This window comes from Cotesia typhae, unplaced genomic scaffold, assembly GCF_013202065.1.
Source record: "Cotesia typhae breed Kobodo isofemale line unplaced genomic scaffold, CoteBio_Ctyphae contig_22, whole genome shotgun sequence".
Taxonomy (NCBI): domain Eukaryota; kingdom Metazoa; phylum Arthropoda; class Insecta; order Hymenoptera; family Braconidae; genus Cotesia; species Cotesia typhae.
In genome coordinates, this window is record NW_027423728.1 from 6,622,678 (window position 1) to 6,650,301 (window position 27,624).

General features: G+C 27.7%; 6 protein-coding genes and 1 long non-coding RNA gene across 19 annotated transcripts; 3 read left to right on the top strand and 4 right to left on the bottom strand.

The window, feature by feature from the left end:
• Positions 1 to 9: 9 nt before the first annotated feature.
• Simj (transcriptional repressor p66-beta simjang) lies at positions 10 to 8,671 on the top strand. 10 transcript variants are annotated; one of them, XM_074260095.1, is made up of 8 exons: positions 10 to 412; positions 586 to 888; positions 3,073 to 3,141; positions 3,352 to 3,852; positions 3,977 to 4,256; positions 4,615 to 5,048; positions 5,119 to 5,420; positions 5,499 to 8,671. In XM_074260095.1, exons 3-8 carry the CDS (start codon positions 3,092 to 3,094, stop codon positions 5,756 to 5,758), a joined length of 1,827 nt encoding a protein of 608 aa, XP_074116196.1. In that variant the 5' UTR covers positions 10 to 412; positions 586 to 888; positions 3,073 to 3,091; the 3' UTR covers positions 5,759 to 8,671. The 10 variants fall into 10 exon arrangements, with proteins under 10 accessions (XP_074116196.1, XP_074116197.1, XP_074116193.1 ...); XM_074260096.1 differs by having other exon boundaries at positions 3,355 to 3,852; XM_074260092.1 differs by having other exon boundaries at positions 11 to 412; positions 3,355 to 3,852; positions 5,481 to 8,671.
• Positions 8,672 to 9,925: 1,254 nt separating this feature from the next.
• On the bottom strand, positions 9,926 to 11,833 carry LOC141538553 (uncharacterized). Its single transcript, XM_074260104.1, has 2 exons — positions 11,224 to 11,833; positions 9,926 to 10,385 (listed from the first exon to the last, which is right to left on the bottom strand). Exons 1-2 carry the CDS (start codon positions 11,486 to 11,488, stop codon positions 10,168 to 10,170), a joined length of 483 nt encoding a protein of 160 aa, XP_074116205.1. The 5' UTR covers positions 11,489 to 11,833; the 3' UTR covers positions 9,926 to 10,167.
• On the top strand, positions 10,362 to 11,297 carry LOC141538555 (uncharacterized). The gene is made up of 3 exons (XR_012481069.1): positions 10,362 to 10,501; positions 10,771 to 11,093; positions 11,168 to 11,297. It is a non-coding gene; the product is annotated as an uncharacterized LOC141538555 (long non-coding RNA).
• On the top strand, positions 11,412 to 14,991 carry LOC141538552 (putative serine hydrolase). 4 transcript variants are annotated; one of them, XM_074260100.1, is made up of 6 exons: positions 11,412 to 11,430; positions 12,667 to 12,732; positions 12,805 to 12,849; positions 12,921 to 13,156; positions 14,108 to 14,455; positions 14,566 to 14,985. In XM_074260100.1, the coding sequence occupies exons 2-6, from the start codon at positions 12,702 to 12,704 to the stop codon at positions 14,824 to 14,826; spliced, it is 921 nt and encodes a 306-aa protein (XP_074116201.1). In that variant the 5' UTR covers positions 11,412 to 11,430; positions 12,667 to 12,701; the 3' UTR covers positions 14,827 to 14,985. The 4 variants fall into 4 exon arrangements, with proteins under 4 accessions (XP_074116201.1, XP_074116200.1, XP_074116203.1 ...); XM_074260099.1 differs by lacking the exon at positions 11,412 to 11,430 and adding an exon at positions 12,497 to 12,515; XM_074260102.1 differs by lacking the exons at positions 11,412 to 11,430; positions 12,921 to 13,156 and adding an exon at positions 13,605 to 13,840 and having other exon boundaries at positions 14,566 to 14,991.
• A 356-nt stretch (positions 14,992 to 15,347) lies between these two features.
• On the bottom strand, positions 15,348 to 18,373 carry LOC141538554 (uncharacterized). Its single transcript, XM_074260105.1, has 5 exons — positions 18,313 to 18,373; positions 18,054 to 18,133; positions 17,945 to 17,982; positions 17,612 to 17,726; positions 15,348 to 16,835 (listed from the first exon to the last, which is right to left on the bottom strand). The coding sequence occupies exons 2-5, from the start codon at positions 18,054 to 18,056 to the stop codon at positions 16,722 to 16,724; spliced, it is 270 nt and encodes an 89-aa protein (XP_074116206.1). The 5' UTR covers positions 18,057 to 18,133; positions 18,313 to 18,373; the 3' UTR covers positions 15,348 to 16,721.
• Gry (trafficking protein particle complex subunit 11 gry) lies at positions 18,140 to 22,048 on the bottom strand. Its single transcript, XM_074260085.1, has 4 exons — positions 21,920 to 22,048; positions 18,657 to 21,828; positions 18,469 to 18,548; positions 18,140 to 18,388 (listed from the first exon to the last, which is right to left on the bottom strand). Exons 2-4 carry the CDS (start codon positions 21,817 to 21,819, stop codon positions 18,362 to 18,364), a joined length of 3,270 nt encoding a protein of 1,089 aa, XP_074116186.1. The 5' UTR covers positions 21,820 to 21,828; positions 21,920 to 22,048; the 3' UTR covers positions 18,140 to 18,361.
• A 575-nt stretch (positions 22,049 to 22,623) lies between these two features.
• On the bottom strand, positions 22,624 to 26,449 carry Ip3k1 (inositol-trisphosphate 3-kinase-like protein). Its single transcript, XM_074260098.1, has 4 exons — positions 25,761 to 26,449; positions 24,211 to 24,480; positions 23,255 to 23,935; positions 22,624 to 23,125 (listed from the first exon to the last, which is right to left on the bottom strand). The coding sequence occupies exons 1-4, from the start codon at positions 25,860 to 25,862 to the stop codon at positions 22,922 to 22,924; spliced, it is 1,257 nt and encodes a 418-aa protein (XP_074116199.1). The 5' UTR covers positions 25,863 to 26,449; the 3' UTR covers positions 22,624 to 22,921.
• Positions 26,450 to 27,624: the final 1,175 nt, after the last annotated feature.

The following is a 27,624-nucleotide window of genomic DNA, read 5'->3' on the forward strand; positions in this document are numbered from 1 at the left end:
CGTTGCAGACGAAAAGTGCACGCGCGTGTATCACCCGAAAGGGTGATGAATGCGTGCTTACTACCGGTCTCTCTTACGTATAGTACTCCTCAGACACACGTTGTTTGACAACGATCTGACGGAGACGGCCCATCGGGCTCCAGTAGTCGAAAGAAGGACCGAGCAATTAGGCGGTCGCAGAGACACTCTCACATCCATGTTATATTCTATCAGTTTCTCCGTAAGTGTTGCCGCACACCGCCATATTGAATTACTCGATACTCGAGGCTCAAGTTGTTTCTAGTGCCAATGGAATACAAGGTGGCGTGTGTTTTTTTTCTCAACAGTTTTATTAAACTAACACAATAAAATAAAAATAATAATCCCACATACTCAATTAATTATTACTTCGGTTACACTTATCATTTTTTTGGTAAATATCCATATCTATGATAATCATTAAATTAAAATAATAAAAATAAATATATTATCACTTATTTATACCAACTAATTAATGACAACGTTTAGATAACTTGTCCGTCATTATTATTATTTTAAAAATAAATAAATAATTAGGTATGTGTAATTAATTAAATAAATTTTCAGAAAAAAAATGAGGTGAATTAAAACTACTGTGAAAACGTGGATTAATTTTGTGTGCAGTGAGTGATATTATTGCCGTTGGTCATCGTCCTCTGAATATTCAATTGACTTAATACAAGAAAAAAGAAAACAAAAAATTAGTAATTATTCATCGATGAAAAAATAACCATATGTATAAACAGTGAATAATGATTTCACATACTGATTACGATTATTTAATAACTTTAATCGGTAAATGATACCCGGTTTCGTGACAAGATTCTTCAATCGATTTGTTTTAATAATACTGACTAATTAAAACACCAGGTACGAAGTTTATTTATATTATACTAAAAAATTTAATACAAAAAAAATTTATTTAATTCATAGTTTTCCTTAAACATAAACAATAAATATATTTAAACGTCCTTGGCATTCTTCCTAATTTACGTTACATTTTTTTTTTTTTTTTTTTTTCCAAATCTAAATAAACAAATATAAATACAACAATAATAATCGTGAAAATAGATTGATTGTTATTTAAACAACTTATATGTTTAATAGAGGAACAATTGTTGTATCAGGTGCGTAATACTCAGTACAATTTTAATATTAATGATCGTGAGATAAAGAAAAGCCACGTATTACTTTAAGGAGAGGGAGATATATGGATGAAAAAAGACGGTGATAGTTTAAGAGACTGAAAAAGGAGGGAAAGAGCGAGGTCGCACACAGTTGTCGGCCCGAAATGACAGTAATTACATGAAATTTACTCGCATACTACAAATATGCAATGGTTTTCTTGTTAATTTTTTTTTGGAGCTTGAAATGTAACGGAGTCAGTATTTATTTTCTTCTATTATCATAATATAATAATAATGATGATGATGATAATGACGGTGATCGTGATTTATCAAAGATGATATTAATGTAATAAATTTCTGGGATTGTTATTAATATGATGTATTTTTTGTAGAGCTGATGTCCGGGGTTGAGGTTGGTGAGGTCGCCGTGAAAAATCGATTTCCCGATGTACACACTACACGTATGCCTCTGCTAGGCACGGGTTTACGTGTGGAGATGGAGATGGATGATATAAAAAATAAAAGTAGATATCTAGATCGGGAAAGGGAAAAATTGGGAAAGGAAAAAAGAGGTGAGGTGAGCAGCAAGGCTGAGGCTGAAGCTGAGTAGGAGTATGAGTATGGAGTATGGAGTACCAAATACCGAGTATTGGTGGATATGTTATTGGAGTTTCGGTGAAATGAGAAGAGAATATCGGGGAGAATAACTTTGGGTCGCGCCCCCGGCGTTATATTACGGGTTTCGACAATCTAAAGTAAATGAAAGCGGCAGACAGAGGAGACAGAGGAGAACCGAGAGTAGAGACCTAACCGAGGACGGAGGATAGAGGAGCAGTAGAGCCAGTGCTCCTATCCTCTATACTATATACTATATACATAACAGCAATCGTGGATCGTGGATACGAGGTACGAGGACAAGAAGGGTCCAAGGGGAGAAGTAATTAATGTGCGACAGTGTCCCCTCTCCTACACACCAATGGAATGAACGAACGAAAACGAACATACAGCATATAATACAGCACGAACAAAATAAAACGTCCACTCGTACTCGGTTTACTCTGTCTACTACTGTACTCCACATCACATTTACATTTACATCTACATCTATATCTATATCTATATCTATATAAACACACACACACACACACACCATACTACTCAAATACAACTATATACTTAGCTCTGTCTCACTTGCTCTTTTTTTATTTCTCGTGGTTTAGTTTGTTGCTTTGGAAGTCCCTCTTCTCCCCGCTCACGGCTCCTCTATCACCCCCTGCCCCGAGCCGCCCGTCCACTGAGCCTCGTCCTCTTCCCCCCCAACATTACTTTTCAGTCCTGCTCTCTACGCTTAGCTGCCATTGTGCGGAGACGCCACTTCCGAAGCATCAAATTTAATTCCTCGATACATACCGTTTTCGAGTAATGTTAAGTGACTTACATTTGGATTTCGCTGAGGTATGTCATCATCACTCTCTGACAGTAGACAAGATGCGAGATATCACCTTTTTTTATTTTTTATTTTTATTTTAATCCATCCATCCACGTATTATTATTTATTTACTTAGTTTAGTAGTTATTACTTTACCGAGTATCCGAGTGATGTAATTTTTGTTTGTTACATTACTATTTTTTCATTTGCCTAAGATAGATACTCGAAGGGAAGATCGCTATTTACTCAGAGGTTAGAACGTTATCCCGTAATTGACCTGCAGGCACTCGTAGACGTGAACATTTCGGTCTAGTTTACATTCTTTTCATTAATTTCGTGTTTTTTTTTTTTTTTTTTTAATAATATTTCTATTATTACAACTAAATAATTAATTAATTAACTAATGTCTTTATTTTTTATCATATTGGTATTTCCGTAAACATCTTTATAAATAAGTACGTATATACATGTATAATTTAATTTATTATTTTATTATAGGGCAGTGACATCTAGAGAAATGGAAGCAATGGATTTAGATGGAGATTCTGTTGTTGACTTGAGTGTCAGGTGAGTAGTTGTGTTTAAACATTTGTTTAAATAATTACAGCTTTATCAATAATTACATGTTATTGATAAGCGTTTAAAAAGACAGGTTTTATTTTTCTTATCGTATTTAAAGTTAAACTAAACTTTTTGTTTCATTATTTAAATTAGTAAATTTTTTTAATTTTATTTTTATTTATATTTATGTTTTTATTTATAAATTATTTATTGCAGTAGCGTGAGACGGGAGTCCTCAGCATCGAGCAACCTGAGCACTGAGCCAGTACCGCTTAATTTAGGAATAAATTTCTCGGGTAACAATGCAGAAATTTTGGAGCCAAGGAATATCCAAAACTCCTCCCGGGGAATTCTAGCCCCTAAAACAGGAGAGGACAGGAGGCCAAGAAGAATCCTGAGACCCAGGACGGAGAAAAGTTACGCTGAAAGCCCGGATGAGCCCCGAATTAATGGTTACGTTAATGGTAATAATTCGGACAGTGAAGAAGGTGAAATGCCGCCACTTTTGCCAATAAAAGAGTTGTCGTCAGGCGAGCTGGCTGAAAGGGAGAAAAACTTGAGGAAACTCAAGGAAGACTTGAGGTCTGAGGAAATGAAGCTTGTTTTGTTGAAGAAAATTAAACAGTCGCAACAGCTCAAAGAAAATATTGCGGCTATACCGCCTAAAGTTGTTAATAAAGTACCTCCAACTGTAACAGTTCAGCCAGTAGCACACAGGTATTTTATTTTTTATTTATTATCTATATTATTACGAGAATGAGCAAAAATTTTTAGCCGGTGTATTTATATGAAAAAATGGGATTTTTTTAAGTAAATTTGATAAAAAAATTTTTTATTTCAGTCACAGAGTAACAAAAGCACCACCACCTTTATTGAGAGGTCAGCCTGCGCCGAGTCGCAGCAGCAGTTTACATGCTCCACCTCCGGGGATGCTTTTACCGCCGAACGCAGGAAGAAATCCAACATCAAGTACGGGAATGCCACCAAATATGGTTATACCACAACCACCTCATCCGCGAACTCGACCTCCTAGTGTCACTGGAAACGTTTCTTCTTACCACGCTCCACCTGACAGGACTGAGCGATCTACCAAGGATCCTACGCCCGTTCCCGCGCATCAAGTAAGCTTAAAAAATAATCATTAGCTAATAATTAACTACTAACTTAGTTAATTAAAAATATATACTAACTTTTTTGTAAAAATATCGATCTTAACTGCTACTGAGATACCAATAATTTGTTGTGTAATTGCAAAGCAGCTTGTTGGATCTCAAGAAAGCAAAACTACGGCTGCTATTAACACTCCTGTAATTCCTGAACAGGTATTTAACGTTTATAAATTAACGTATGAAGCAAGCTCTTTTTAAATACCTTTTATATAAAGTATCGTAGTTCATTTGTTTACCATAAAAGTTTACGATATTATAAGTACACGATTAATATTATTAATTTCTACTAATAATATTTTTAAAAATTTAGGAACGACCGAGGGAGGATAGTCAGAGGCCAGCTCAAAGGCAAGCAGCAGCCAAACTCGCTTTGAGAAATCAGCTGGAGAAAACACTCCTCCAAATACCACCACCAAAGCCTCCACCTCCAGAGATGCACTTCGTACCCAATCCGTCAAACACCGAATTTATTTATCTCGTCGGGTTGGAACACGTCGTCGATTTTATTACGAAAGAACCAGCCATACCGCCACCTCCAGAACCCTTTGAATGCACCCAGTGTAAGACTGATTTTACGCCTGTGTGGAAATGGGAAAAACCCGCGACGAATGGCAAGAAAGAAGGACCACGTGGACAACATGCGACATTCCTGCGGCCTCCCGCTGGACGTGATCCTCGAGTCATTTGCGAGCATTGTGTGACAACTAATGTTAAGAAAGCACTTAAAGCTGAACATACTAATCGGTAAATATTATCTATTATTATTAAAATAATTTTAAAGCAAAAAATTAATAAAAAAAATTAAAAATTCCAGATTAAAAACAGCATTCGTAAAAGCTTTGCAACAAGAACACGAAATGGAGCAAAAATTAGCACAAGCAGCAAGTCCAAGTCCGGATCCTCCAGCACCAAAACCAGTTCCAAAGGCCGTAACACCTACCAGAAGAGTAGCAACACCTCCAGCACCTCAGCCCTCAGTCCAAGTTCCTCCACCCGCTCCTACTCCACCTACACCAAAACTCCAAGACCATCCTCTGGTAAAGCTCGCCGAGAGTGGTAAATTTTCTCCACATCACGCGGCAGCGGCCGCAGCCCTCCAGCAGCAGTTGATAAGAGGTAAAGATTTTTTATTTCATAGCTCAAAAGTGAATTGTGTATCTAACCTCCCTTTTAAAGTTTTGAACTATTCTGCAGAGCTGACAAAATCTCAAGTACCCGGGCTGCCGCCTCACCAGCCGTTACCAGCTCACATGATGCCGCAATTCAATCCTCTTCTGTACCCGTATCAGCTCGCGATGGCTCAAGCTGCCGGAAGCAAGGGGATGGTCGAGCTCCAGAGACAGGCTGCCGACCTCCAGCGCCAATATCTGCTCGACATGATACCTTCTCAAGCCACCCAAGGCCAAGGTAACCAAGCACCCTCACGAGCACACCCTCATAATTGGAAAACGTAACCGAGTGCATAGCTAGAAGCTCGAGACACAAGGGCCCGGAGACACAAGTGAAAAAATTATAATTAATTTATCAATTGATTGATTAACGTCGCCTTGAAGCAGCTTCGATTGATATATAAATATATATATAAATAAAATTAAAAGTATAAATAATGATAATAATAATAATAATAATTAATAATAATATTTAAAAATTTGTGGGAGAAACTGCTCAAGATAATCCATACACCAAAGGACACGCAGTATCTTATTATTTGTGTGCTTGTGGCGATCGCTAACAAAAATGGCCAGTGAGTGTTTATTTTGTCACGGTAATAATAACTAATGTAAAACGTTTTATTTAACAAACGTTTTATTCAACACTCGTTTAACTTAATGTAATGTTTAATAAAATTGATCGAGCCCTTGACGAGCTTCTGAAAGCGATACTTTGTTATACATATTAATCCGGATTCTCCACTTGTTGTTATGTAAAGGTCTCAGCGAACGGAAAAAAAAAAAAAAAAAAAAAAAAAAAAAAAAAAAAAACCATTTATTTTAAAATAAAAAACATCAATTAATATTTTAACTTCAACATGATCTTTAGTCATCGGTACCATTGTCTTTTCCGATGGCAGTACCTGTATTCTGTGTATATCCTTTAATATTAATTATTAATTATTATTATTAATTTTTTGTTTGATGTGAGTTGAGAATCACAAGTCCTTTCGTCCGAATCAGTGAAACTTTCCTGAAAATAGTTGTGTATGAATGGATTTAGTGTAGCGAGTGGACTGATATTAAAAATATATACTAAAGGTATAGAAAAAAAATAATAATGGTTAGTTTTTTTTTTTTTAATTTTTGAGTTTTTGAGTTTTTTTTTCTGTTAGTGTGCGACCAAGCGTACGGAAATACGCATTGTCACAGTCAAAGACTTAAACTCGCGCACAAATGGAGTCAATATGTGTGGCTAGGTAAATATAAGAGAAGACCGAGATTGATATTAATGAGTGAGAATTTTCGGTGGGTGGTGAGGTGACGTGCGTTTCCCAGGCAAAATAATTTTTAGGAATATTTATTAATTAATATTTTAGTTGATAATTTATCTGATAACTCGTCGAAATTAAATTCTTTTTCAAGTATAATAATTGTTTCCAAAAAAATTTTTCATATTAGATAAAATATTTTTTTAATCTGATAGCTTTTTATAAATTATGTTGTATAGTTAATTTTATTGAAGAGTAATTATAAAATTATTGACTCTGTTTATTAATAATAGACTTTAACAATAAGAAATTTAACTCTGTTTAATGAAATTAATTATTCAAAAGTTAATTTGTAAATAATAATAATTTTGTCTTAGGATAACGCAAGTAACCAAAAGATACTTGACATGTTTTTTGATTCGATAAGTGTGTACTGAATTAATAACAATGATAATACGTTGACGTATATGAATATATTTTTTTTTTTTGTTTCTTTTTAATATTAAAAAAAAAAAAATTGTGGGGAGGTAATAATAAATAAAAGTCAGTGAATAAACTATGGATATTAAAATTACCAAAATAAAAATGGTTTTTAAGGGTGTGGTGCATGCCTGCACAAAATTTGTCTTCATTTTGAAAATTTACAAAATTTATCTCTATACGAATCAAGCTACTATGTTTCTTTTCACATAGAAAAATCTCTATACAAGATTAATTCTACAAAATTAAACAAAGAATAAATAGACTATTATTTAAAGTAATTAATTTTAAAATTAGTGACTTTAATAATGAATAAATTATTATAAAAAGCATTTATCAAAAAATGTTACTTGTAAAAATTAAAAAAAAATATTGATGCAATTTTTCTTAAATATTAAAATTTATTTGTTACATTAAACTAAGGAAAAAAATTATATTAATTTAAAAAATCTCTAAAAAACGTAATAAAAAAATTTTTGAATCGTATAGAGATAATAAATTTTGTGAGTTTTAAAAATTGAGAAAAATTTTTTGTAAGCATGCACCACACCCGTTTTTAAATATTGGAGATTAATCACAAAATCGTCCTATTTCATAAATTAAATGTCTACGAATAAATAAATAAATAAATGAATGAATAAAATAGTATGATATTGGTATCTCATATAGAATAACAGTTACATTACATTACAATTACAATTACAATTAAAAAAATCAAGTAAACCGTAGTCATAACGATTCTTCTATTCTCTCTTTCTCTTTGTACGTCACAATAGTTTATTGCTCGATGAATTTTTGTGTAAAAGTGATACACAAATAAACAATCGTATAATTATAAAATAATAATAATTATAATTATAATAATGAACATCATAATAATAAATATTATAATAATAATAATTGTAATAATAATAAAAAAAGTCTCAATCATTTAGATAATATGCATTACAGATACAAATATTCCATTGTCACGATTATAGTTATCGTAAATTTTATTTGAGTTTAAAAAAAAAAATTAATTAATTTCCAAGATTTTGCATTGATTTTTTTTTTTTTAATTTTTTGTATGGTGCTAAACCTAGACTTTGTTTAGATTTTAAACTCAAACTTTTAGGAAACTGGATAATTTTTGATTAAGAAAATTAAACAATAAAAAAATTGTTATAAAATTAACCGCGCTGTAAAACAAGGACAAGAAAATAATTGATGAGTATAATTATAATGTGAAACCAAATAATATAAATTTATTATTTAAAAAAAGAAACGTTTTTTAAAATGTCAGCGATTATAAAACGTATTAATTTTTTTGCCTCCCCGCCTAGGATTAGCAGGCGATTAATTAAATGTTATTAAATAAAATAAAAAAAAAAGAAAAAAAAAAAACAGACAAAACATTTAAAATAAAGCTTGTCAATAATTGTAATAATTAAATCTCTTTTTATTAATATAAGACTTTTTTTTATTCTATTGACTAATAAATACATTTTTTAAGGTACCACTGTGCAATTAAAGTAAATTTAATAGCTATATACTTATATACTAATATTTATTCCATAGCAATTAAATTAATAATGAAAAACTAAAGATTTTTATTTTACATTTTTTAAGCTCCGGTCAGCGATTTATAATTTATTTTAATTTATCACAAAAATCAATCTGAAATACAAAAGCGACTTAATAAATTATAATTATATATATTCCAGCTCGAGTTGATGTTATTATCTGTATAATAAGAATTATCGAGATAATTTTTAAGGAGAACGAAGCATTATGACAAGACACAAATATTCAAGATTAAATTTGTAATGGCTTGCGGATAAATATGTATGAATTTAAATCTATTTATCATTTACTCAATATCGGAAAATTGTGAAAGTAAATTATTTTTTTTTTTTGTTGGAAAAAAATTACAATTTTCAATTTTTAACCGAAAAATGTGTACGGAATTTAAATAGTTAGTAATTGAGTTATTTATTTTTTTAAGGATTCCGGTTTGTTTATTTATATTTATATAAAGCCTGAGGCGAGAGAATGTGAAAAGTTATTTAAAATGTTATTGAATAAGATACGTAAACGCTGGTCATCGTGATTTAATTGTGTCAACTCTTTTCCTTGTCGATTTCTACACTTAATATTTTTTGTATGTTTGCAAAAACAATTTTAAATTTTTTAACACTTCATTTTTTTTCTGAAAAAAAAAAATATACATTTTTTAATTCAATAAATTCATTAACATTTTTGGTAATTATTTACAAGTGGGGTCAACCCATGCTAACCCATGTTGATTTTTTTTTTCTTCGTTAAATTGATTTTTTTTTTTTTTTTTTTTTTAAAAAAAATTTGAAAAGTAGACCCCACTTGTAACCAATTACTACATTTTTATATTAGAAAAAAGTTAGCGGATCACTTATCTTCTAGATATATAATAAGCAAAAAACGTATAATAAAAAACTTATAAATATTTTTTTTGAAAATGAGCAAGTTTATTAATATGTAAATCTTAAATAACTTTTAAATTTGTTATATAACAAAATAACTATTTATAAATTTATAAATACTTTAATTATTATTTATAAAAAATTTATAACAGTAAATTTATAACTAATTACCATAACTTAAGTAAGAAAATTAATTCTAAGTTTAATTATAATATAAATAGCGCCTTAGTTTAAAATTATAATTAAAATAGTAAAAAGAATTTAAATTAATTAGTTGGTACCTGAATATTAAGATTAAAAAAGTAATTAATGCAATATCTCGGCAACCAAGTGAGTGAAATTTCCAGGTAACACCAGTCAAGCAAGATGGTGCAAACATATATGGAAATTCAGACTAACGTCGTTATGCAACTGCATTTAATCGAGGTGCTTTCGACATGTGATTACCAGCGGGGAATTAATAATTTTCACTGTGTGTACCGTCTACAGTCTACAGATTACACATAACATTAATACATCCAGTTTACATAGTCGGGATACCGCTGGTGGTCGTCGCCATGTCACTCTCTCTCAATTCATTTAAGCATTTTTTGAAATGCTTTGAGCAAAAAGAAAACAGCGAAGGCTGGTCGCAGTTGCGACAAGCTGCCGCCAAATAAGAGCAACATTTTAAGCTTTCACGGCAGCAGGATGCCCATAGTTCTGGACCCGCTAATGAACAATTGTAGCAGTAGCAGTCACCTGAAAAATAATTTAAATTATTTATTTATTTATTTAGTAAATTTACGCCAATCAGCTATATACAGTGATTAAAGTGAAAATGCATACGAGAGAGAAGTCGTAAATTAATAAAGATGGTAATAATAATAAAAATTTAATGACATTAAAGTTAGCAGTCACTAAAGAATTTTTAAATTGTATTTAACAAAAAAATTGGATTTTTAATTTTTGAAAATTTCTAAATGTCAATTTTTTTTTCCTAATTTTTTTTTGCCATAATTTATTTGTTAAAAAAAATTAAAAAATTGTCAAGTGACAGCTAACTGTAATGTCATTGTTAAATTATAAAAATATAAAGTGAGTAATTTTTTTTTTAAGTTTTAATTTAAAAATTTTATTTTTTTAGAAGATTATCAGTATTTATTATTGTAGATGGAAGATCCTGGAATTTAAAAATTTTTACACCCAAAAAGGTGCAACCATACTCATGAATGATTATCAAAACACAAACTAGGCGTAAAGGAATGTGACATTAACACCTTCGTAATTACATAAATAGTTTTAATGTAAATAAAATCTATAAGTATGCATTTATTTAATGAGAGCTGAATTTATCCGACAAAAGTTATTGTAGGAGTGGCTACTGTCAAGGACGGAAAACATTGTGACGCAGAAAGTCACGATTCTCATAATTGCAGGATGTTATATTTTTTGTTCCAATAAATGCCGGTCTATAGAATTTAACTCTATTGTTAAATGAATATAAATATAAATATAAATAAATGAATAATTTATTTTTGCAGGTATGTAATTTTTTGAAACAAAGGTTGAAAGGTTGAAGGAAGAATATTTAAATTACCGTCAGGACAGTCGACAGATCTTCTTGCTTCGGCTCTTCTACAATCAATACCCTCGTCACCTTTGGCACATGTCACTGATTCAATAGAATTTTCTCCGAGGATTTCACCGACACGTTTAAATGCTCCGGGCTCTGTAAAAAGTTTTACCAGTTTTTCAAGCGTACTCTCTGTTTCTTTTTTAATAACATTGTCACAAATACAATAGAGTAAGTTTATCCAAAGAATTAGCAAGGAAATTAGGTATGATTTTTTGTATAAAATCATTTTTAAAATTCGCTATTCTTTTAAAGTGCTCGCACTACTGTCAATTCTGATACAAACTCGTATCCGATCAACTCCGCGGTTCTGATTCGACAAACTGGTGGGGGATTACTACCATCAAAACACGCAATCATTTTAACGGGCACATTTGTACGAATATTTAAACAAAATCACTTATTTGCCGCGTAATAAATGCTGCCAACATTAATTACTGTTTTATAGTGTGTCCGTAATTTTTTTAATCCAAAAAATTATTTTTAAAAAATTGCATTAGTTTATTTTTAAAAATTTTTTTTTCATAATTTTTGTTGCCATATTTTATTTGTTAAAAAAATTCTTAAAATTATTAAATATCTGCTAAATTAATTTTCATTAAAATTAGCTGTCACTTGATCATTTTTAAATTTTATTTAAAAAATAAATCTTTTCTGAAAAATTATTTTTAAAAAATTGCATTTATAATTTTAAAAAATTTCTAGATATAAATTTTTTTGTCATAATTTATTTGTTAAAAAATTATTAAATACCTGCTAAATTAATTCTCATTAAGAATAAATATTATACACTAAAATTGTGATAAATTAGACCATTTTTAATGGCATTAAAATTAGCTGTCACTTTACAATTGTTTTAATTTTTTTTTAACAAATAAATTATAGTAAAAAAATAATTATTAAAAAAATGGACTTGTAGGAATTTTAATAAATTAAAAATGCAATTTTTTAAAAATAATTTTTTGGAACAAATTTTTTTATTGAAGAAAATTTAAAAATTGTCAAGTGAATCAACAGAATCTTTCTTACCGATTATCTAATTGAATCTCTTCCATACCGGTGCCTTGTTAATACTGTACAATGTAGTAAACACTATACACAAGCGGGAAAAAAAAAAAGAAAATTATCATTAATGATAATTATTTAATGGTTATGTTCACTACTCCATTATTAATTCTGTCATCAACAAAAAATTAATATCCAAATTTACTGAAACTATAAAAAATTATTGAAATAAAAAAAAAAAAAAAAAAACAGTAAGTTGAAAATTTTTAAATGTACTTTATCAATTTATAACTTGAAATTTAATGTAAAAATTAATAAACAATTTTGGAATTTCCATTAATTATGTTTATCCATATAATGAGTCAGCAATAAAAGTTATAAAAATTAAATTTTTATTTCTAGATTCTAGTAATTACGTTCACGCTTTAAAACTAACCATGGATTCATCGAATAACACAGGAACATTTGGTAAATAAAATTTAATGATACTATCCCCTCGATGGTAAATAATTTTGATTTTTTTTTTTTTAATTTAACTAGAAACTGAAGAAATAAAAATCCCAGTACCATGGGGTCATATCAGTGGTAAGTGTCAAGAATGAATAATAATTAAAATCAATACCAGTTACTCAGGTTAGTCTTACTGGCACATTTAGGAAAATTATGGGGTCCAAAAAACGTACAACCTATCGTGGCTTTGCACGGTTGGCAAGATAATGCAGGCACTTTTGATAAACTAGCACCAATACTTGCACAGCAATATACAATTCTAAGTATTGATCTTCCTGGCCATGGTTTTTCATCTCACCTCAATAAAGGATCTTTTTATTATGTATTTTGGGATGGAGTTGTACTTGTTCGTAGAATCGTTAAACATTTCAATTGGAGCAAGGTCAGCAGAAGCAGTAAATGATTTAAATTACTAGATATTAGCAAGCTAACTAAAGTTATTGTAAATTAGATGATTAGTGGTAACGCTTCTGCACTAGAGGGGATAAAATTTAGATTTATCTATTTTTATGCCAAGGCAAATTGCCGAATGGCAAAATTAGATTACAAATTAAAGGATACAGGGATTTTATTAATCTAACTTATGCTAGGTGTTTGGTATAAGATTTTGAGTTCACTGAACGTACATAAATTAATTAAATAAGCATGACATTAGTATAATACATATAAATAATTTTTTGGTATCGGTCAATAATGAGTAATTAATAATTTACAAATTAATAATTAATAAACAATAATGAGTAGTTAAAATTTAAAGATTTATAACAATTTGTAATTGCACAAATTAATAAAAATAATAAATATTATTAAAAAAAAAAAAAAATTTATAGGAAAATGGTGGGGCCCAAAAAACATCCAACCGATTGTAACATTACATGGACGTCAGGATAATGCAGGAAGTTTTGATCGGTTAATACCGATGATTAGCAATGAAATATCATTTCTCTGTCTGGATTTGCCCGGTCACGGTTTTTCCTCGCATCTTCACAAAGGACAATATTACTTTGTTTACTGGGATGGACTTATGCTATTACGCAGAGTCGCCAGGCATTTCCAGTGGAGTAAGGTTAATTATTTTGATTTAATAAATATTAAATCTTCTGCTTTAACAGCCGAACAAATAAGAATTTAGAAAAAAAAGCGCAATCGTAGGGACCAGCTGTTAAAAACATTGCTATACATTTTACAAGACAAAAAAAAAACGAATGCATTATATCTGCACGTCCTTTTACTCTATTTTTATTAATACGTAAACACTTTAACAAATTAATACTATAAATAATTCAATTTATACTTGAGAATTTTTTTGAAATGATAAAATTTTTTTTAACAGATAAAATTACTTGGGCATTCTCTGGGTGGTGCTATTGGATTTCTTTATGCAGCATCTTATCCAGATGAAGTTGATCTTCTGATAAGTCTTGACATTGCCAGTCCAACTGTAAAAACTATTGATAAAGTTGTCGCTTTAACAAAAGATAATGTTGATAAATTTCTCAAGTATGAACAACTCACGAAAGAGTCGACACCAACTTACAATTATGATGAAATGCTCGATATTGTCATGGATGCTTATGGTGGTTCTATCACTCGAGAGAGTGCAGAAATTTTAATGCGACGTGGTACAGAGCCGTCCTCGACTCCTGGCAAGCATTTATTTACTCGTGATCCACGATTAAAGGTAATTTTTTCACTTTTTTCACTTTTTTTTTTTCTACACATTATTATTAATTATTTTTTTTATAAATTATCTTTTAATTAATTAATTTTGTTATTAATTATTTTATTTAGGTATCACTTCTTGGTATGCTTTCAATTGACCTTACCTCCGCATACGCACAACAAATAAAATGTGCATATTTGAATATCCGCGCTGTACCAGGCCTTAAGTTTGATTATCCTGAACATTATCAAGAAATTATGGATATTATTAAGAACAAAGCGAAAACATTTGAGTATCATGAAATTCAGGGAAGTCACCATGTTCATCTCAACGAACCTGAAAAAGTTGCACCAATTATTAATAACTTTTTAAAAACTATAAATCAATGAATTTAGCCATCATAAAATTTTATTTTAATATTGAATCAAAATTAGTTAAAAATTTTTAATTAATTATTCCACTGTAGTAGTAAAAATTTTCAGTATTTACTGGTTGAAAAGTTTTAATTAAATAGTAAATATTTCTACAAATAACAGCCATTAAATTAAAACCTTACATAGTACAATTTATAGCTAATTAAGTAAAAAAAAAAAAAAAAAAAAAAGTTGATAATTAATTGTTAAAACTTATTTAATTGTTAGTAGTAGATCAAAGTAAAATTGAATTAAAAATAAATAATGAAAGTATATAATTTTGTAACACATTAATAATATTTCTAAAAAGTTTAATCATACTGAACTTGAATACTTTGAAAATTATATTTAATTATAAAATTTAAACTCAGGAATAAATCAGTATGTAATAAGAACGATAAAGTTTACTTTATAATTATAATAATTTATTAATCAAAGAAAAGTAAACAATTTGATGTAATATCTTATTTCAATAATGTATAAAAATAAAATTTTGTTTTTTCAATAATAAAATCTAGATATTTATTTTTCAGTAGATTAATTAATCACTATTAATGTTACTTAAAATTAGATATAATAGTATTCACTTGATGACTGATTGAGACTAAAGATAAATTTAGCGTCAAAATATTTAAAAATGTTAGTAGTAATTCTTAAAAGAATGTTATAAACATATGAGTTATCGAGTATTATGCAATGATATGAAAGAATGGCCTAGAAAAAAATATCGATATTCCTATCATTTACATTTAAGTGTTTTTCCTATAAACATTTTTCAACAGCAGCTACCTACCGTTAATTCACGTTGTACTTTACTATTAAAACAGTTGAGAAAGAAAACGACAATGTTGAATAAAGCAATGAAGAATCTGGTGACTATTTGAACAGATGATTTAATAAAAAAAAAAATTTTTTTTTAAAAAGTAAGAAATACTAAAAATAAAAAAAAATTCAATTTTTGTATTTAGTATTTGATCAGCTGTATAGTAATTTATGTACAAAATATTTAAATTACTTCTTATCCAGTTAGATTTTTTTTTTTGTTCAATTTCTGTCTAAGAGTTGTTAAATTCAGTTATCATTTAGTCTTCATCCAAGGTATGTTAGATAAATAAAGTCTTTTGAAATTAAAACGTCGCGAATTTAGTATCTAGTAGTAAAAATGACAAAGTTAATATTTCTAAATGATATAAGTTTCGCTTTCGACTTATCAGAATAGGCTTTAAAACGTGACGCCGGTATCGTGAAGACACGTAGTTGGAAAAAAATAGAGAGTCATGCGTAATTGCCACTGGTGATAGAGATATTGGAAGGTATATCCGTTGGGACATTAATGTGAGCGTGTCACTTTGGTCTTGCACCTACAATTGATCAGTGTCTATCGAATTTGTCCACTTAGTTCTTTCTTGGATCTCTCAGAGTAAGTTTAATAAGATCTATTTTTACTTCCTTAAATCTTCATTTAAAAAATCATTAATTAATTTTTATAATTTTATTTTAAATATATTTCTTCTTTCTTTGTAAATAATAATTCACTTCATGCAAAAGTTCTTTATAAGAAGCTTTTCTATGCACTCAGTTTTTTGTATTTTTTATTTTACTAATTTGTGTTTTTTTTTTCTTCTTTTTAAATTTACAATTTTAGGTCCGTACATATGAATTTAAGTGGAATCAATTAGAATATTTCTTCCTCAATTGTGTTCATCAGGAAATCTAGATCACGGATTTTATTTTAAATATTGCCAGAAAAATGTTATTTTTTTTGTTAATCTGATGCATCGATCCGGACGATCAACAAACTTTTTATTAATCTAGTTTGTTCGTTCGGCTCGAGTTATTGGATTTACTAATCATCTATTTCTTCGATCAGTTCAACAATTACTCTCTAAAAATTTACGATACAATGCTGCACGTTCACGGAATTCTTGATCAGTTGGAGTAAATGATGTGAGTGTTCGCAAACGTGCTCTCGACATTTCCAATTTCTAGAAAATAAAAATTTTTTATCATTTAATTTATAACGAAGAATTATGTAATTTTTTATTGTAAAAAACAAAAAATCTAATTCAAATAATTAGAAAATTTTGACTAGATAAAATAAAAACACTAATTTTTTAAAATAGAAAAAAAAAAAATCATGACAATAGAATATTTTACATCAAAATTAAGCGCTAAATTTTTAAAAATTTTGAAAACTATAAAACTGGCGCCTTTTTACTTTATTTAAATAATTTAATAAGCCAAAAAAATTAATATTTAGTAAAAAGTACAATAGCGTTGCATTTTTTTTTCTTTTTAATTATTTGAATTATAATTTTTGAATCTCTGGCAATTAAAAAAATTTTTTTATTAGAAATCTTGAATTTTTTTTAAGTAAAATATTTATTTAAATATATTTTATAAAATGCAAAAATTAATTTATAGTCAGAAAAATTAAAAAAAAAATTTTTTAATCTTCTTTCGTAATTTGGTATTTATCTTTGATATTTTTTAGGTCATCCTTCATAGATATGTATTAGTAATTAATAAAATTAAAGAAAACTGTGATTATTAATTATTATTCATTTACAAAAAACTTAAAAATATTTTTTATCATTTAGAGTACATGTATATTATACTAAATCAAATTCAGAGACTTTGTAAAAAGCAAAAAATAATAAAATGAAATAAAAAAAAAAAAAAAAAATTAACGAGTAGCGAGAATCGATAAAAATAATTTAATGTAGTGTATTAGATTCTTAATATAATTCTAATTGCTTACTTTTAATAGCTGTTGATTACGATTCCATGCTTCTTCATTATTTATATAAAGTAATCGTTTAGGAGTTTGAATTATTTGTAAATTTAGATGATTATTTTTTTTACTTTCAATTTTACTGTAATAAAAATTATAAATATAATCAATTAATAAGTAAAATAAATAAAATTTTTACAACAAATAAATAGTACTAATAATGAAATAATTATTTTTAAATAGTCATTAGTGATAAAAGCTAATTTATAACATGGTTTCCAAATATTTTATCACTTACTTACTTAGAATTATTATAAAAATAAGTTATTTAAAGACTAAAAATTCTATTTAATAAATTACCATTTTTTCAATTGCTCTTCTAAATTTTTTTCTTCACTCTGAAATTTATTAATAATTGCGTTAATCTCACAATTTATCGACTGCATTTTTAAGATTATTAAAAAAATACCATTTATATAGCTGCAGGGCAAAGTGTTGAATTTCGTAACTATAGTAACGTTATTGATTTTTTTTTTCTTATCATTCAGGCTAAGTAAAAACAAAAGAATTATAAAGAATTTTGTAATAATTTTTACTTATTTTTTGTTAGTTAATTACGTATTAAACAAATACGTGGAAATTATATAAATATATTTATACATTGTATATATTACTATATTATATTTTGAATTTATTGAGCCTATTTTAACAAAATAAATAGAGCATACCCTTTGCACAATCGCGCTAAAAACATACAATAAAACAGAATTCATATTTTTACGTTTCCGGAGTCGGTGATTTTGGCTGTAAAAAAAAAAAAAAAAAAAAAATAATTTATTAAATAAAACAATTTTTAAATAAAATTCAATAATTAAATTTGTTACCATAATATAAATATGAGTAGGTAAAGAACGTCCTAGAAGTTCCAATAACCTGTTTTTATTCAATAATTTATGTTCATCATCTAAAAAAAAAAAAGAAGATAATTCTATTAAAAAACAATTAGTGTTTCAACAGAACAAATAAATTTTTTATAGATAATATCTCCATTATAAAATAAAAAAATAATTACCCATCGGCGCTGATAGTGATAAAGTTGGTAAAGCGACGAATCCAGCGACTAATGGCCTTAAAATCCATTCGATTTTTTTTTTATTTTTCGGCCTGACACAAATATCAATTTGTTTTTGACCAGCAAACATAAATGCATCACTAGACTCCATAGTTAATCGTAGTGTAAAAAGGTAATCAGAATGATTTTTAATAAAATAAGAAACACAAAGAGGAGTCTGAACCCAACCCTGGGCAGGTAATTTAGCTTCAAGTCCAACAACAGCATCTTCGACCCAGACTGGTGACAATGTTACACTGATACTTGTTTCAATAGCAATATCTTGATTATCACGTTGCCATTTAATTGTATAAACTCCAGTAGATGTTGGTTGTTCGCTTCCAGCTTTAGGTATTAAGCAATAAATATCAGTAGTAGTTTCTCCATCATTTAAAGTCATATCCTTAAGAATACTATCTTTCTCATCATCTTTTCTTGCTACTGAATTACCAAGTTCTACAGAAGTATCCAAAATACGTATTGGCCAAGGCGATGTGCAGATAATGTGCGGCATAACAATAAATGGTTCATTCACAAAAGCTTTCGTCAGGGGTTCAAATAATTGAGTATAGAATTGCGTTGTCACGTCAAATGGTTTAACAATTGACAAAGAATATGTAATCTCTTTACTACGTTCAATTTGATCGCCAGTAACATAATCAATTTTAATAATAAAATTTCGTGTGGTCACTTGATGAGATCTTACATAAATTATTTGTTCGATTGGATTTTCATTATTCAGTAGTTCAAATTTAAGCGCTATTGAATTTTGTTTATCAGACATATCAAGTGATAGCTCAGTCGTTCGATCACTTGAATTATCAACAATTACTTGTTTCATATTAATTTGAATATTGGTAACATCTTGGTGACATGATAGAAATAATTTAACAGGCAGCCATTCATTTAACAGTGCTGGTACCGACGAATCAACTGAAATATTTAAGCTAGATTCTTCTAATTTTATTTCAGCAGTTGTAATAGGTCGCATTGTTTCAAAAGTTCGACTGCGAAGCTGTTTAATTTCCGGATGAAATCTATCTTGTACAGCAGTATCAGTTCCAGTAGACGGGAATTTCATAACAATACTAAAATTATTTTCATTTCCTAAATAAAGTGATACAGCACTTATTCGAATTTCACTGTCGTCTGAATTTTGTCTTGCCGGAATTTCACAAATGTATTTTTTAGTTTCTTTGGCATCGAAACATAGACTAGAATCAGCAGTAACTTTAACAGCAAACTCTGAGTTAAAACTTTCAACAGTAATAAGAATTTTAGAAAATTCTATTTTACCTTCATACAAATTTCGTACAAATACATTAACAATAATAGGATTACCAACTACGTAACTTGACGCTGAAAATGATGCTTTAACATTTACAAATGAGGATAAATTATTGTCATCAATAGTAAATAGATAATTGTCTAAGCGATTTAATTCCAAATTCCATTTATCAATAGCTAATTTTTTAACATCTTTAGGAATATCATACTCACATTCAGGCGGGCTTCTAGAAATAATTTTAATGATATTATTATAGATAACAGCTCTATTTTCTTCAGTAAATGTTGTAGAAGGTCCTAAAGCTTCAACTGCCAATGTAATATAATCTTGAATACTCGTTGACAAATAAGCAGCTCGTAAGGCATTTTTTAACAAATCAGTAAGTAGAACAGGCCAACGTTCAGTGCGATATTCCCAAAGCATATGCATAAGTAATGTTAAAACTTTACCATAATCCCGTGAATTATAATATTCGGCGGCCATCTGGACTACAAGTAGCCGACGCATTCGAGGACATCGATATATTTTAAATTGCGATATCGCATTCCCTAATAAACCAATAATTACCAATGAATGATTAAAATTTTTCTCTCGGTACTTGAGAGCTACAATTGCAGCAGCTTCGCGTTCTGCGTCTGTAGTCTCAGCACCATGTTTACCAGGCCTCCAAGGTCTCTGGCCATAAAATTCAAGCTTTGCTTCATTAACAAGTGGATCTGGTGTCGGCTGCTCTTGTATGCTGCTGCATAATTCCTTGCAGGCTGATTGACGTAAACTTGCATGCTGAGCTGCAAGTTGGAAATAATAACCGGGATGTTGTGTTTGTACTGGAGGAAGTCCTTGTCTAATAGCTTCATCAAATAACTCAGCAAATGTTGAATATTGATTGGCCATCCATGCATGATGCTCGAAGATTATGTCTTTAGGACCTGTACGAGATCTAAATCTATCAATGTGAGCTCTAAATTGAGAAATAGCATCACGTGGTTGATTTAATGAAAACATAAGTCTGCATAATTTATAATTAATAAAACTTGCCACTGTTTTTATCTCAAAAGTATTTGCATCAACCATACGGATTTCTAATAAATTATTATAAGCATGTTGATAATGTTTCAATGCTACATGCTTTTCTTGTTTCATTTCATTTAAAAATCCCATTTTATATTGATGACGTACAAATAAGTATTGATGAGATGTTTTATTTAATTGTTCACGGTGTCCTTTTACGACACGATAATGGTGATGATAAAAAGTTAATGACGATTCGTAAAATGCATTTTCTAATCTTGATGTATAACCAAATAGGTGATCTCCGTGAGGTAAAATATACAAAGATTTTCCTGCAACCTCACAAGCTGAACAGAGCGCTGTTGCACGCTCACTAGCTGTCATGTCTTCAGTACCTGAAGGAGGTGAAGGTGTAATTTGAATTAAAACTACAGCTATTTTTGTTGAACGACCCTCCAAAGAACTACGTAATGATTGAACTCGAGATGCACACTCCATTTTTTTCTCATTCCACATAGGATCGTTCCAATCTAATTCGTAAAAAAAAACAACAACTGACGGTACCTCGTTCAGATATTTATTCATCCAATTTCGTTTTAATATTCCCTTTGGGAAATACCATTCATAAGAATTCCTTTTAGGTTTTGCTGTGGGAAATTCATGCTGCGGTGACAGTAATTTAAATTGTATTGCTAATCCATCGGGACGACGATTGTTATTGAATGAATCCCATATTGACCGGTGCATCGAATTTGTTAGGTCTAAACCACTTAGGCCTATTAATGCTTGTGGTTTTGCCACTAGCTCACTTGGTACATCTGACATTGTTATAACCTAAAATATAAATAGATTTAGATTTTTTTTTTTTTCATTTTTAAAACATAACTTTCATTGTTAATTATTATTATTATTATATTTAACAAACCTTATATATTGAATTATTGTTGTTAAAAAATTAACCACAGGTCTAGAATATTTTATTGTGTAAAGTTTATTTTATTGCACATCTTAATCTTAAAAACTTAAAAAACTTGTTTGACAGTTTAGGCTGGAGATTACAAATATTATTAAATATGTTTCGATACTCGATATTAAATTTATCGAACAGAGCAACAATCAACAATCGACTTTCAAATATTCGATAGATTACATTTTTATTTTTAAATTTGCCGCCAGAGGCCGCCTCTGATACCCGCCAAGAAATAAAAATTGATTTGTTAAAAAAATTAGAACTAAAAAATATTTTTAAAAAAATTTCACTTATAGTTTTTCAAGTTTTTTACGAATGAAAATTTTTTTTTTATTTTTTTGTAATAATTTTTCCAATAAAAAAAAAATTCTTAAAATTTTTAGATAGCGGCTAACTTAATTTTCATCAGTTGTTTGCTTTCTTTTTTTATTTCGGATCAAAAAGTCAAACATTATGCCGGAAAAATTTTAATATATTGAGTAAACAATAATATTTACCAGATTTAACATGACTTTCCTTAAAAAAATTATCAACGGCCACTTAAAAAAAAAAAAAAAAAAATTATTTAAAAAAAAAATTAATACATTTTTTTTTTATGGAATGGTAAAATAGTAAAAACAAAGTCTAGAGTTAATTTGGTTTGAAATATTCTTTTTTTATATTTTTAGCATTGAACACATTTGTACATTATCAAATCTTAAATAATTTTGTAATCAATGCATGATAAAAAAAAAAAAAAAAAAAACAAATAGCCTATTAATAAATATAGATGCATGTATTTTGAAAATCACATTCTAATTTTCAAAGACACAACTGATAAATTTAGCTAATAAATATTTACGTATTAAAATACAAAAGACAATAAATAAAATATTTAAAATTACATTGTTTAAAAATTATTCATAAAGTCTTCATATTAATATTGAGAAATATTTTATATCAATATTATTTCAAGTCTCATAAAGTTATTTTAATTTCTTCAATTGTAGATATAAGATTATCAATTCCCAGAAGAAAACCTTCTTCATGATTTCCTTCCTTCCAGGGTTTTCGATGAGATAGCTCCTTTCCATTAGGCACTTTGTATGTTTTGGCAAAATCAATTAACCATACTCCTATTTTTTTTTCATCATAAATAATAAAAATACTGCTTCCAATAACCTGTAAGTATTGTTCTAAAATTAATTAATAATTCATTAAAAATTAACAAATTGTAAAATTTATTCATTCGAAACGATATTTTTAAATTTATAATTAAATATTATAAATCAATAAAATAAATAAAATTACCTCATGTGTTTTAAAGTAAGAAGAAGCTTCGATTCGTGACCTCATATCTTTTAGCTGTTCCAGTAACTTTTCATAAGTGATACTATATCTTCCCAAAAAGAGCTTCAATGTTTCTACAACAGCTACATGTTCTTTTATTTTCTTAAGATCTGTAATAGGCGGAGCTCCAGGTAATTTCATAGCTTCAATTCTAAATCCATGACTACAAGTAGAACTCTGTTGCTCTCTAAACTGCATGTATCTGAGTTTAGTTACTGCTTGGTTTTCATGTTCAAAATTAGTTGGCGCATTTGGATCAACGCTTATCATTTTTTTATACAAATCAGTTCTTGCAACATTATTTGATACTTCTGATTCTAGAAAAGTCCGAGTACCAAGTTTAATGTCAATTACAGAAGGATCAGTAAAACCAAAAAGCAAATCTTGAAGTTCAATAAATGTGTCGCCTTTATATTCTACTTCTCTGTAGTACTTTGGTATAAAATCTCGTATTAGAGCATCTTTAGATAATTCTTCATAAACTGCACGTTCTGTATTTTCAGTTCCACCGGTTCGACGTTTCCATACAGTTCCAGGACCCGCTGGTGCCAGTCCATCAGGATGACCCGACAGTTGAAACCATGATTTTAGCCGGTTTTTTAATAAAATATCGCTTGCTGGTGCGATTAAATCTAGAGCATTCTAAAATAAAAATATAAAAATTAAGGTAATACAATTATTAATTTAAATATAAACTACACAGAGTTTTGTATGATAATAAAATTAGCCGATATGAAGTAATTTTTATTTTTTTTTTTCCGACAATTAAATTACAAGTCAAAAAATACTTAAAAAAAAATTGCAATTCAATTTTTTTATAATAATTTTTTCAATAAAAAAAAAATTATAAAAATATTGGCTAACTTTATTTTCATGAGTTTTTTTAATTAATTTTTTTACCACAAAAATGTTCTTACTAAAGCTAAAAATTTAAGCGAATGATCTTCTTCGGGCATAGTAGCATCTGACATAACAAGTGGAAAGTGTTCCATTTGTGAGTAATTAACATTAGGCAACGAAGAAGACAATGAATTTGTTTTATTATCATCAACATAGCTCACGTCCATTTTGCATTTACTATCACGGTCATTTTTTTTCCATTGCCGAAACACAGAATAGCTCCTGCCTATTGAAGTATTTGAAGACTCATTCTTTACTCTTTGCTGATTCCGTGGGCTTTTTGTCGACTATAACAAAAAAAAATAATCATAATAAATTTATTTAATCAATTAATAACAATTTTTCATTCATCTTTTTAGAAGTATTTTTTTATCGTTATTTAATGGTGGACGTCACTCATTTCATTTATTATGCGAAATCTTAACCTCCGTTTTTAAAATAATAAGCAACAAATGAATTATTAATTTATTGTTTTTTGGTTTATTTATTCTTACCGAAAATTTAAAAACTTATTAATTTTATTGTAACAAAAGATAAATTTTTAAGGTCAAAATGGTTCATGATATATACAATTATAATAAACAGATAAAAAATAGAGAAAAAAAAAAAGGTTTGTTGAATAGATCTTTAAACTTTAAACTATAAAAGTATCATAGCTGTAAAATTTTTATAATAAATTTTAATAAATTCTCTTTATTATATATTTAAATAAATGACATTGAAATTAAAAGATATAAAAATTTTTTAATAATAAAAATTATTATAAAAAAAAATTAAATTAAAAAGTTTCACATGTAAAAAAAAATTAATAATAAAAATTACAAGTGAACATTTTTAGAAGGATTTTTTTATTGTAATTAATTTATTTAAAAAAAAATTTTAATTGACAGCTGACCGCTAAAACTTCAGTATTATTTTTTTACTGTAATTAATTAACTAAAAAAATTTTTAAAATTAACAGCTGACTGCTAACTTCAGTATTATTTAAATAACTTTAAATTGAAAAAATGAATTATCGGGAAATCTGAATGTTAATACATATAAATAAAGAATAAAATTAACATACATTTTTATAAATGAATTAAACAAATATCATAAATATAAATTAAAATTAATAAAATTATATATATATATGTTGATAATTTAAAATTATTCGACACGCATCCTCATGAATTTGCGTCAAGACCTATATACATATAAAAGGTTAACGCTGAGTTTCCTATAACGGTTGTTATATACTCATAGGTTTTAAAAAATTTTAATTATTATTACAAATTACAATTATAATTAAATTTGTTACAATAAAATCAATAAAATTATCCGAGTAATAATTTTTTAAAGCAATAATAAAATTTAAACCGTAATAGAAACGACTTTTGTAAACAATTTAATTAATAAATGATAAGAATACAATAAATTAAACAATAATAAGTTCTTGACGTTTTAAAAAATTTTAAAAGATAACTAATTTAATTTTAATGAAGATAAAATTTCACAGCATTTGTTTGAGACATGTGAAAAGTCCGTGTCTTTTCGAAACACATTTAGTTGATTAATAATTTAATACCTTAGATAATCGGCTCTGTAATATCGTTTCATACTGATCCACTGCCTTTAAACACAGTCTTGGAGTAAAAGTTTCCATTCTAGACATTACACCACTGGACATTATTGATGGCTCCTTTATTTATTTTTCAACAATAACTATTATTCTCACGTATAAAAAAAAAAACACTTCACTTATTGACTGTAAGTAAGATTAATAATTATTGATATATTTTATTGTTAAATTTTAATTTATTCATGTGGTTATTAAAATTATAAATATTTTAAAATATTTAAATATTAACCACGCTTACAGGCTTTTGCTTCAATATTCTACTCAACTGAATGGAGTAGAGAAAAGGAACGTCATTATATTGGCTCTGAACGTACCCACTCCTCCATGCATTTCTTTCCCCACTAGGTAGATATATACATGCGTACTTACTTTTTAAGGATTAACACTTCAATATATTATAAGTAATTGGTAATTTTAAATTTTTTACAACTTAAAACTATGTTTGTATAGCTATGAACATGGAACTATGTCCGTACCTTCATTTTAAACTTTAACTTTTTCTTTTACTAAAAATTTTATTTACATCACACTGACAAAAAATATAATATTAATTAGTTAAATTTTTATTTTTAATCTTAATTAGTTTTATTGGTGTTAAAAATCATTGTATTGTACTTTATATCAGTCAATTTATTATTTTATCGAAGTTGTTGATAGTTTCTCATTTGAGAGCAAGTGAACTTAATATTTATGTACTTAATAATCTAAAATAATACCTAGATTTAAATTGGAACATGAGCGATAATGTGATAATCAAAATATTTACGACAGTAATATTCAAAGAAAAAAATTGTTAGTTTCATTAAAATAAAATTTTTAGCAAATTTATTTTATAATATTTTAATAATCTATTTTATGACACTGAAGTTAAGAGACATCTGATAATTTTTAGAAATTTTTTAACAAACAAATTATAGCAAGAAAATTTTATTTAAAAACTTCATCTTTAGAAGCTCTGAAAAATTATAAATGATATTTTTGTAAATAATTTTCTATGCTTAAATTCATTTTTCAAGAAAAATCAAAAAATTGACAAGTCTCTGCTAACTTCAGCCTCATTCTACTTTTTAAGAAATTATTTATTATTATAAAAAATATTTTTGTAAAAATTATTTTTAAATTCTTTTAAAAATTTTTAAAAATATTGATTAGTTAAATTGTCTATAATAAATATTTTAAAAGAAGCGCGCAAAGCACGTTTGATTTTCTAGTATTATTAAAAAAGTAATTAGCTATGTAGAATTTTATTTAAAAAAAGTTTTTATGTCCATTAGTTAATTTTTTAATAAAAAAAAAATATATATTAATTCATATTTATCTAAAAAAAACTCACAAACATATTTATATAAAATTTTTTATTATGTTTTCATAATGTCCCTTCTTTTTATCTAAATGTTGAGAATGACAAGTAAAAATATTAATTTCATTCAAAAATATTTTTCAAAACTTGAATTATAAAACTAAAAAAAAAATAACTTAATAACTTTATGTCGATATCAGTAAATTGAATGAAATGAAAAATAATTCAATTTTTTTTTAATTACAAAGAAACATATCTATTTGTTAAAATCTATTTCTGTTATATTAAAATTATCATTATTTCCAAATGCTATCACATTGACGTACTTGTGATTCATACAATATCACTTTTATATTTATTATCGTTCTAAATTTAATTTCATTTATATACCCATAGTTTATAAAAGTACAACTGATTAAATTTATGATTTTTTACCAAAAATTCCGTTGCAGAAAATAAATTTTTTGTAATCAGAATTAAATTTCTTTTTTTTACATCATGAGTAACAAT

Coding starts and splice junctions, on each gene's coding strand:
- Simj (XM_074260087.1), top strand. CDS start 3,092: ATGGAAGCAATGGATTTAGATGGAGATTCTGTTGTTGACTTGAGTGTC. Junction 3,142..3,351: donor GTTGTTGACTTGAGTGTCAG/GTGAGTAGTTGT, acceptor TATTTATTGCAG/TAGCGTGAGACGGGAGTCCT. Junction 5,049..5,118: donor AAAGCTGAACATACTAATCG/GTAAATATTATC, acceptor TAAAAATTCCAG/ATTAAAAACAGCATTCGTAA.
- LOC141538553 (XM_074260104.1), bottom strand. CDS start 11,488: ATGATTTTATACAAAAAATCATACCTAATTTCCTTGCTAATTCTTTGG. Junction 10,386..11,223: donor ATCTGTCGACTGTCCTGACG/GTAATTTAAATA, acceptor ATTATTTTTCAG/GTGACTGCTACTGCTACAAT.
- LOC141538552 (XM_074260100.1), top strand. CDS start 12,702: ATGGATTCATCGAATAACACAGGAACATTTG. Junction 12,733..12,804: donor GAATAACACAGGAACATTTG/GTAAATAAAATT, acceptor TAATTTAACTAG/AAACTGAAGAAATAAAAATC. Junction 12,850..12,920: donor ACCATGGGGTCATATCAGTG/GTAAGTGTCAAG, acceptor TGGCACATTTAG/GAAAATTATGGGGTCCAAAA.
- LOC141538554 (XM_074260105.1), bottom strand. Junction 17,727..17,944: donor GAAGAGCAATTGAAAAAATG/GTAATTTATTAA, acceptor TTTTTATTACAG/TAAAATTGAAAGTAAAAAAA. Junction 16,836..17,611: donor GTAATCAACAGCTATTAAAA/GTAAGCAATTAG, acceptor TTTATTTTCTAG/AAATTGGAAATGTCGAGAGC.
- Gry (XM_074260085.1), bottom strand. CDS start 21,819: ATGTCAGATGTACCAAGTGAGCTAGTGGCAAAACCACAAGCATTAATA. Junction 18,549..18,656: donor ATCACTATCAGCGCCGATGG/GTAATTATTTTT, acceptor TTTTTTTTTTAG/ATGATGAACATAAATTATTG. Junction 18,389..18,468: donor CTACTCATATTTATATTATG/GTAACAAATTTA, acceptor TTTTTTTTACAG/CCAAAATCACCGACTCCGGA.
- Ip3k1 (XM_074260098.1), bottom strand. CDS start 25,862: ATGTCCAGTGGTGTAATGTCTAGAATGGAAACTTTTACTCCAAGACTG. Junction 24,481..25,760: donor TACAGAGCCGATTATCTAAG/GTATTAAATTAT, acceptor TTTTTGTTATAG/TCGACAAAAAGCCCACGGAA. Junction 23,126..23,254: donor CTTACTTTAAAACACATGAG/GTAATTTTATTT, acceptor CAATACTTACAG/GTTATTGGAAGCAGTATTTT.